Source organism: Oratosquilla oratoria, chromosome 4 (assembly GCF_046742065.1).
Source record: "Oratosquilla oratoria isolate Oo_2021 chromosome 4, ASM4674206v1, whole genome shotgun sequence".
Taxonomy (NCBI): domain Eukaryota; kingdom Metazoa; phylum Arthropoda; class Malacostraca; order Stomatopoda; family Squillidae; genus Oratosquilla; species Oratosquilla oratoria.
This window is the reverse complement of record NC_134780.1, coordinates 58194600-58205178: the sequence shown is the minus strand read 5'-3', so window position 1 is coordinate 58205178 and position 10579 is coordinate 58194600. Positions and strand designations below refer to the sequence as shown.

Sequence of the window (10579 nt, the reverse complement as noted above, 5' to 3'; positions counted from 1 at the left end):
ATTTATTCATTTACCAACTTAACTATTTCAAGGTAAATCCTCACGGTGAAACGAGATCCAATGATCATTCTCTCAGAGAACGATTTTATTACATGGGTAAACAATACTCGAACGCATACACACACACATACACACACACATACAACACACAGATACACACATACACGTGTGTGTATGTGTATGTGTATGCGTATATGTGTGTGTTGTATGCGTATATGTGTGTGCATGTGTGTGCGTGTATGTGTGCATGCGTATGCGTATACTGTATGTGTATGTGCGTGTATGTGCGTGTGCGCGCGCGCGTGTGTGTGTGTGTGTGCATACGTATGCGTATACTGTATGTGTATGTGCGTGTGTGCGCGCGCGCGCACGTGTGTGTATGTGTGTGTGTGTGTGTGTGTGTGTGTGCGTGTGTGTGTGTGTGTGTGTGTGTGTGTGTGTGTGTGTGTGTGTACGTGTGTGTGTGTGTGTGTACGTGTGTGTGTGTGTGTGTGTGTGTGTGTGTGTGTGTGTGTGTGTGTGTGTGTGTGTGTGTGTGTGTGTGTGTGTGTGTGTGTGTGTGTGTGTGTGTGTGCGTGTGTGCGGTACGTGCTTGCAGACGAGTGTGTGCATCCTTGTGTACGTGTTATTTTATGCTGATAAGGTAAGATAAGCAATCATGAGTTCCACTGTTAACAGATAAAGATCTTATTTATACCACAAGTTATCGAGCGAAGGGGGTGTCAGTTTGTATAATCATTCATCACAGAAAAGACGGTGATTTCTGTGTTCATCAAGCTTGAAGTAACCTAGTGAGGCCTTTGTATAAGAACAGGAACTTCCGCGATTACTCTTTAGTGTCACGTTTTCTGAATCCACAATCATGATCAAAAGCCAGTGGGCGTTTCTATGGCTCGCTATCATGTGCTGGATGTCAATTGTAGGAGGAGGAACGCCCCGTTTTCCAGATAAGGCAATGGGTAAGAGGACATCAAGTTAACAACTAATAGCACAATTCCATTGCAGCTTCCGTATCATCATCCTCCTCTTCATTTTCTTTTTCCTTCGCTTTCATATCTTCCATTTTACTATTTTTTTCCCTTCATTTTCTTCATCTTCCTGCTTCACTTGCTCCATATTTGCTCTGCAGCTCGATTATGAACATTAAGTTCACAGTTTTTTTTTTCATTAATGCAATATATGTGTCCCCATTTTATATTATTTTTTATTGTCTAACACAGTGTTCTCTTACAGTTTATTCGCTCTGTTTTATTCACTTTTTTCTTGTCTCACCCTTCTATCATATTTCATTCAATTCTTCCTCTTCTCCTTGTATTACGCTCAGTCCTTTAAGATCCGTGGATCTCCTGTAGATCCCTCTTTGAAATTAAGCTTCTTCCTCTGCCTCTTGTCAGACTCCAACCGGAAGTCGAGCTTAGCTCCCTCGCGCATATTATCCGTCCATCACGGTCCCCCTCTTGGTTTCCCCTCCTCCACACTATCATTCGTCTTTACGTGTATCGTTCTTTTTTTCTTCTTCTTCTTCTTCTTCTTCTTCCTCTTCATTTATTTTTTTATTTTATTTCTTTTATTTCTTTTTATCTATTTCGTTATTTATTTTATCTTATTATCTATTTCATTTATTCATTTATTTCATTCTATTTATTTCGTTTTATATAGATATTATATATATATATACATATATATATATATATATATATGTATATATATATATATATATATTGTGGGACAGGCAATGGGTTCTTGCATGTCGTGTTCCTTGGACACTAAATCACTCCACCATTTGTTTTCAATGCCCACCAAACCTACACATCCGTCTACTACTATATGATCTACTTTCCTAACACTATAAGTGACACTAGCAGTAATGAATTATATATTCATTTTAATCATGAATGTGGGTAATACTATTTGCTATTACTAATTAAGCTAACGGATGTCTCAGCTTAATACTTATGTTGGGAATTGGCGTGATAACTTAAGCCGATGAGAACGCTCACTCTCTCTCGCTCAATATTACTGTTATTTTGTCATGTGACTGCAGTTCAGTGTCGCAATGGCACCAGTATATTCAAACTGTGGACGGATATCAATGAGATACACTGCAGACATTTCGTATAGGTCCTCGCTCTTCACATCTTTCCAGACATTTCGTAAACGTACTTTTTTGTCATTATTACTCCTACAGTTACCATCGTTGAATTTCTTAATCATTATTTTCATTAGTATACATTATTTTTGCTTTACAGTTTTCATTGGAGCATGTCAAAAAATAAACGCGCCTTACCTATTTGTGCGACAACAATTTTCTAGAAGTTCAGCAAAATAAGGACCACCATGTTTTGTACTACATTTCAAAATCCAGCACCCCATACCTCATCTCAACTTTTAACACCCAAGCATCAACTCACCCGGCCTTCCACAACACTTCATCGCACCTCAATAGCAAATGGGACTTAACTCTACCAAGGGAAGATTTGACAATACCTCCAGAAGAGGAATTTGCCCGACTTCGTTCAGAACTTCTCCAGGAGAAATGCTAGTTTTCGAACTAAATATCGTCTGGTTCCCTCTCTAATTCGTCCTTTCCTCTTGATTTCAAGAGCTTGAAACTGACCCACTTGGTTCCAAGTGACTGCCACTTGCCCAAAAAGTAGCATCGAAGCAGATTTTAATCTAATCAGATCCCATGTCCCAACTCAAATTTAACTAGCAATGACATTTTTTACTAAAAATGAAGGATGGGGGAAGAACGTAACCATCCTCTCTTAAACAAACATCACTGCGGAGTCTTAGTATACATTTTATTCGCTCCCCTCCCCATTCTGTTCTCGACATCTTCCTCTTCTTGTGTCCTTTTCTATCCTTCTTGGTCTCGTAGTTTCTTCGCGACTTCTTGTCCATAACCAAAAAGTCTATCGCGCCCATACTTGGCCTTCTCATCATCACGCGCTCTTCTTCACTCTCTCTCCATTCACTCTCTCCTCCTACTCTTTCCTCCTTCATCTCGTGTTAAATGTTAGAAAGCCTTTTGGTTAAAATATATGTATTTTTTTCTTTTCTATAATATTTAATATATTTCATAAATTCTAATCTGATTAAAACTGCACCGGACTCGTTCAGTCGAAAACCTTTATGGACCTCAGGTAGCTTCCTAACCTGGTGTCCTCCTCCTCTTCTTCTTCTTATCATTATTATTATTATTATTATCATTATTATTATATATTTTGGCGGGGTTAATGGGGTGTTGGCGGTGGGGGGGGGCACAAATCAAATACTTGCAGAAGTTTGTGGATGACTGACGATTCTATTCAGTGTTGAAGTGACCTCTATCAGGTTAAAAAATAGTGATATATATAAGAAACCAAGTTGAGAACCCCGTGGTCATTCTAGTATTAGCCAGGTCAGAGGTTACGAAAGTTGTCAAAACGACCTTAAATAATACAGAAGGAGATAGGCAAAATGAATAACACAAACTCACATACGTCAATGACAAATAGATTTGACTTTTTTTCTTTCATTTGTATTGCACAGGAATTTTCACCTTGTTATACGTTTACAGCTTAGACTAATTGGGCGAAATGTCGGCATGCGCCACACAGGTGAATTTCAGTGTGACTACGACGAGAAGCGGATTAACGATCACGATATTTTTATCTATTGTATCGCGATATATTTCTCTACATTTTACCTCCCAATCCGTCGGGAAAGCCTCCTTTATCCTGGATAAAACTGCCTGCGTTACCAAACAAAAGACACGTAGGGAAATATCATCGGACTGATTGCGCTCACTCTTTACAATGAAAAATCGGTGCAGTATCTCAACTTACTCATGACGTCCGACCGACTTGTTGAAAACTACCATTATGCCTATTTTTCCGGAAGCCGCACTGAGAGGACGTTATTCCGTGCTATTTCTCAGCAGTTAGGTCATAGATTTTTGACGTCAGTGTGACATAACGGCGTCATGGCTCAAATCTCCAAAAATATGTTTCAATCTCTAAAAACTCTCATTGGCGGTTTAATTACAATGTAAGTCAATGTAGACGTTCACACACAACCGCGCAGTTTTTTCCCTCAATTAAATTGCCTGGCTCCACCCGAAACAAAGAACAAAATTATATAACATGGGGGGGTGAACAACCTTTGGTTGTTGACTTGCACAGTGGGCCTCTCTATAAAGCTCCTTCACCAAAGGCGGTTTCGTAGAACTACACACTAACAGGATCTTTCTCGTTCCAGAGCCAGATGACATGGAATCTGTACATTTCTTCTCGAAGCTCCACACCAGTCTCAATCATGCGCATCGGTCCCTCAACTCTCTCCTACGCCTTACGGACAAATGGATAACGACGACCACCACTACCACCCATAAGAGTACGACAACTGACTTCACGAGTTCACCTCCCCTGCTTGAGACCACTGAGGAGTCAGAAACTCTAAAGGAGGACGAAGACTACCTTCGGGAAGATGAGGTTTCAAGCTTCAAGGATGAAGAGAGGAAGACTGAGGATGACCAGATTGAGGAAAGGGTTGAGGACGAAGAAATTGGGAAAGGACAAGCTCCTGATAGAGCGGAGACAACGACCATGCCACCATTTTCGCTCGAAGATGCTTATTGCTCCCGTAGGTTCCAGGAGGTGCCACCCCTGTGGCAGTCGAGAAAGACAGAACCTTTTCTGAGCACCAAAGAAGAAAGAATGTGGTGGGTGGAGGTTCTATCGACAGAAGTCAAGCTCTACACCTACGCCGATAATGTTGCTGAGGGTTACCTCACCATAATGATGAGGTCGTGTATTGACAAGTCTGCAGAGAGGTTGGATCATCTGACTTATTTGGGACAGATAAATCCCTCGCTCATTCTGCAGACGCCGGACGACCGGATGGATCAAATCATCACAATGGCGAAGGGCACCAAGGTCGTCGTTAAAGAAGCGATTAAGAAAGTCGAGGATGCAATCGAAGCTCTTAATGTGAGTTAGCTGTTCATTTATTTTTATTTACCCATGATTCTGGTCAATCACCCGTACACGCGCGTGCACACACACAAAGGATTACAAAGGCGGAGCATGCCGACAGACCTTTTGATCCATATCTAGGTCGGATGCAAAAAAAAAAAATCATATCAATAATAAAATAATAAATAAAAACTATAATAATGTAAATAACAAATAAAATACATAAATAAATGCATAGGTATAGTTAAATAATAAACAAACAGGTAAATAGTAAATAATAATAAATTGACATATAACTAATAATAAATGCAAATCAGACAGACAAATTATAAAACAAAAACAAATAATATAAGATAAATTATAATCATTACAGCATCTTACTTAGGTATTTATCTAAATGATTCTTAAAGCTTCACACGCACACACACACGCACACACACACACACACACACACGCGCGCGCGCGCGCGCACACACACACACATTCATACACGTGCGTGAACGCTTAGATTATTGGTATAGGGGTTAGCGTTATGCCTTATCGACCATATTCAAAGCACTAAGTAGTACTTGTTGCTTTATAGGGTTAAACGCCAGATGAATCCAAAGTCCCGTCCGGACGACCATCATACTGTGTCTGCAGCCACAAAAGAAAATATTATTCTCGGTGATGAACTGACAGCTTTTAACTGCAGGAGACAAACTAATTCGGTGTTGTTCACGTTTGCTTTAACTTTTTTTTCTTTTTGTGTGTGTTTGTAGACACTGTGATGCTCGTGTGGAAGGTGATTAAATAAGTACGTGGTACAGTCAAACCTGTATATAGCAGCCACTCAAGGAAAAAAAATTGCCTTTATTCACAGGTGGTCCCTATTCACAAGTTGGCGGCCATTTTGATCATATAACCAGTAGACTAGTTTATACATTCAATGGCCTGAAATAATATATTATCACGATAAAACGACATCATCGTAGCGATGCATTAATTTTTATATATCTTTAAAACATTGATAGATAAAAATATTGCACAAGTATAACATTCCCCACGTGTAAAAAATATAGGCACAGTGCAGTGTGCATATCCAGTAAGCTTGCATAAATCGTAGTGCGGTCAACTAAGCTAATCGGGAATGTTGCAACTAACCTACTGGTACATTTCATGCAGATAGCGGTCACGGATATTCTGGATTAATGAATTTGATTTGATAACAATGCAAGAGCAGCAAGTACGATGCAAAACAAAATTAGACTGCGGTAAACAACAGCATTTTTCAGTGGGCTGTTAATCCGTGTTTCATGCAATTAACGATGTTAGTACTACTAAGTCCATTTTATCTATAATCATAACGACATTTCAAGCAAGCACGTTTTTAAAGCACGAACCGGCTTGTAGCCATTGACAACGCATGTAGAAAACCAACCCGCAACAACGGCAAATACGACCAGTGGCCGCTTTTTACAGTAAAATATCGACCACGGGAAACAAATTAGTTGGCCGCTGGCCGCGGTAGACGGATGCCTGCTATCCACGGGGTCTTCTTAAGCACGGTATTTCCCTCTGGCCAATTTTCAGTGGCCGCAAAGGGCAGGTGGCCGCTAAGACAAGTTTGACTGTACTTGTTGGATTTTAATTTGACAGCTATTGCCATTCCAGATGGGAGCAGAGTCCATATATAGCCTGATCTATGGACAATGATACTGCCACCTGAATCACGCGCACACGCGCGCACACACAGTCCTCTTTGCACAAGGGGGCAATAACGACAAGCAGTGTTAATGGAGCTTTCACGCTGCGAAGAAGATTCAAACTCAGTTTTCCCTCGTGAGAAGTCAAGACGTCATCCACTACACCATCAAGTTGTGTGTGTGTGTGTGTGTGTGTGTGTGTGTGTGTGTGTGTGTGTGTGTGTGTGTGTGTGTGTGTGTGTGTGTGTGTGTGTGTGTGTGTGTGTGTGGTTGTGTGTGTGTGTGTGGTTGTGTGTCTGTGTGTGTGTGTGTTAAAATGGCTGAAACTACGACCATCTTCAAGAAGAGACTGAAGACACTTCCTCACTGCTTCGTATGACTTGGAGAATGCAGTGATGAAATCAGATTTTGGACTTTAGATATTCTACGTGGGGGGCTTGGAGAGCCGTCATCGGCTGAAAGCCCCTAGAAGCCATCACCTAAGTAACCTAAGTAAGTGTGTGTGTGTGTGTGTGTGTGTGTGTGTGTGTGTGTGTGTGTGTGTGTGTGTGTGTGTGTGTGTGTGTGTGTGTGTGTGTGTGTGTTCGTGTTTTGCCTATGTATAAGCACGCACACTTATTGTCCGGGTGCCTGTGTTTTTACCTTCTTTCATACGGAGAGTACTAAAGAAAAAGGATACAATCAAGCACGAACAACAAAACGAACGGCTTGAGGGATCAATTTACTATAACAGATTGCCTCTTCTCCGCTGCGAATTGGGCTCCAACCTCCGTTCAGGCTGAGGGGCTACGGATGAGTGTCGCAACGAGGTGACCCTCCGAGGAGTAGGACGTCACTGAGAGTCATCTCTCGATCTGCCGCTCATCTCCACAACCCGTCATCTTACTCATTTCCATCTGAAGGTGCAGCACAGACAGGCTGGCACTCCGTTCACCTTTATACGAAAGGAAACCCGCCAACAAGCAACTACAATAAACCTCCTATTACTACAAGCCGGTGACATCACTACGCTATCACAACACTGACATCAGTCTCAACTTTATTCCCGTGGAGTGCCCATAGGAGAGTGGGAGCACCGTCACCACCTGTTGTGGGGCTGCGGGTTTTTCGTCAATAAAACTTGATGCAACAATTCATATTATCACAATTTTGGCTTGAGCTAGGAGAGTAGGTACATATATATATATATATATATATATATATATATATATATATATATATATATATATACATACATATACCGTCCACATGAAAGAGACTTCCGTCTTAACATATTTGTTTCTTGGTTATAGGAAACAGCGAACGCAATGATCAGCCTCTTCGAGATCTTTAAGATCATTATCTTCTGCATCGTCGTCATCCTCGTTATATTGATCCTCTGCTGCATAGGAGCCATAGGATTTGGAGTTATATGCAAGGGCAAGTGTCCCTGCTTTGGAAGAAAGACAAGGTAAAGAGATCCTCCTGTCATTCTTGGAGGTATTTGTTATCAATTCTACCGTCATTTTGCTCGGTATGATACGACTGCTCAAGTTTTGTTGTTGTCTATATTCTAGGGAATTTTGTGGTTGGAAATTACTCCAAAAGAAAAAAAAAGGGGGGTATAACAAACTGGAGTTCAGATTTCTGTTTAACATTTCCCGTTTACTGTTGAACATTAACATCTTTATTTTCTGTTTACCATTTAACAACTTCATTCTATTTCTTTCACTTCTGAAGGCCTCCCTCTCCACCCCCCACCGCCACTTCCAATCCCACCCACTTCCATCTCCACCCCAACACTTCTCCAACGTCCACTTATGCACTCAAACTCACCATCTCACTCCTATGAGGTGGGAAGTGAGAAACCCCTGGTAAGGCAAGCCCTGTCAGTTGCGGTAAGCCGATGGCTTTTTCAAGCCAATGTTTGGGTTCCTTCCCTGCCTGCACAGGGCTGTCGGGATCCAACGTGAGAAGGATGCAGTGGGTCCCGGGAATCGAACTCACGACCACCTGATCATAAGTTCGAAACGGTACCCACTGGGTATACGATTTAGAGATTCATCTCACTGTACAATTTCTTGGCTGCCGCCAGGTGATTTATTCAGCTTAAGACCCCCCCCCGTCATACATATACTCCTTAAACCGTTTATACATAACACCATCACTACTCAGGCATGGATTTTAGATCTTTATGTTAATGGAACAACGAATGTAAACATTTGCATACATTTACATATTAAATTTGTCGTCAATTAAGTGTGTGTGTGTGTGTGTGTGTGTGTGTGTGTGTGTGTGTGTGTGTGTGTGTGTGTGTGTGTGCGTGTGTGTGTGTAAATAAAGCTGAGAGGCATTCTAAATTATACTTTTCTTTCAGTGTCTTTCCCATGGAAGGTCATTCCTCTACCAACGACAACAGTGACTTCACTTTTCGATCTCTTCCCAGGTCACAGCCATGGGTCAGTGGAGATGCTCTTCACGTGGTGACCAACGACAATGTCATTGGTTCAGGAACTTACAAGTCTGAGAACATTCCCAAAACGGAAGTGGAAATAACGGTGCAAAAATTGTAATAATCTGCGCTTCCCCCCCAAAAAAAAAAATATATATATTTATATAAAATAATATAAATGATGATAATAGATATAATAATGATGATAGCTACAACAATAATAATAATAATAGCAATAATAACAATAACAATAATAACAATAGTAGCAGTAGTAACAACAATAATAACACGCAAACAACACATACACTTCATAAAGGATTTGTGGAAAAACCCAGTTTCGGCTGTGGCTTTCCTTGGGGAGACGGGACTGCTCGGACAGTCTAGGGAACGACAACAACAACAACAACAATAATAACAATTATAATATTAACAATTATAATATTAACAACAATAACAATAGTAACAGTAGTAACAACAACAATAATAATGATAATAATAATAATAATAATAATAATAATAATAATAATAACGAATACACTAATTAAGATACCACATCAAGAGAAACTTTTTTTTTTCTGACTTGGATTCAATCCAGCGGCCTCCACCGCCATTTCAGTATGGCGACAAATAAAAAAAATCCGTTATAGCTGAAAGTGGGTTTTGTTGAAAGAAAAAAAAAAAGAGGACGACGAAGGAAAGAGAAAAAAATAAAGGAGAGAAAAAAGAAACGGGGGAGAGGGGGTTTGATCTACTGTGCCTCGTTCTTGTTCCGAACCCCGCCTCTCATTGGCTTAAGCTTTACCTCCAGTGACTTGAACGCACAGAGTCTTATGGGGTTATCACACTGGGTAAATTTTCCTCACACATCCTACCTCCAGCCTCAACAGTCGGCGCTGGCGAAGCCCGTGGAAGCCCAGTGTGATAACCCCTTTAATTCTCAAAGACAAGAATCAGACTCGAAGCAAACGCCACAGTACAAATGCAGCATGGAGAAGGATGGACCCTTCATCTGATGGGCACGGAACGTGAGTCAAAGGATAAGGAGCTTATGCCTGGAGCCGATTAGTTGCTTCCGAAGCCATTTGTTCGTCTAGAGGCGGAACAAGAATGTGGGAATTATAAGAGATCAGGTAGGAAACGTCTGTAAAGAAGCTTAGCTGGTTCAAATCCTCACGTTACGTTCTTCATTCCACTACTACACCCTACACACACATTTATATACATATATATATATATTATATATATATATATATACCCATTAAATGTTGTACAAATACTTTCCCGCGTTTTATACTTACCTATTGTACTATCATGGTGGAGATAGGTTGAACGCAAAAATTCGTGTGAGTGTATATTATATCATATATATACATATATATATATATATTATATATACATAATATATATATATACATATATATACATATACATACATATATATACATATACATACATATACATATATACATATACATATATACATATATACATACATATACATACCT

General features: G+C 40.3%; 1 protein-coding gene across 2 annotated transcripts; it reads left to right on the top strand.

Moving 5' to 3' along the window:
- The first annotated feature begins 708 nt into the window (after positions 1–708).
- LOC143024878 (uncharacterized) lies at positions 709–10351 on the top strand. Of its 2 annotated transcripts, none has more exons than XM_076184225.1 (4): positions 709–959; positions 4243–4973; positions 7936–8093; positions 9069–10351. In XM_076184225.1, the coding sequence occupies exons 1-4, from the start codon at positions 863–865 to the stop codon at positions 9193–9195; spliced, it is 1113 nt and encodes a 370-aa protein (XP_076040340.1). In that variant the 5' UTR covers positions 709–862; the 3' UTR covers positions 9196–10351. The 2 variants fall into 2 exon arrangements, with proteins under 2 accessions (XP_076040340.1, XP_076040338.1); XM_076184223.1 differs by having other exon boundaries at positions 9000–10351.
- Positions 10352–10579: the final 228 nt, after the last annotated feature.

Excerpts from the sequence above, each read along its gene's own strand:
- LOC143024878 (XM_076184223.1), top strand. The coding sequence starts at position 863 with ATGATCAAAAGCCAGTGGGCGTTTCTATGGCTCGCTATCATGTGCTGG. Across the intron at positions 960-4,242 it reads TTTTCCAGATAAGGCAATGG|AGCCAGATGACATGGAATCT; the intron begins GTAAGAGGACAT and ends TTCTCGTTCCAG. Across the intron at positions 8,094-8,999 it reads TGCTTTGGAAGAAAGACAAG|TGTCTTTCCCATGGAAGGTC; the intron begins GTAAAGAGATCC and ends CTTTTCTTTCAG.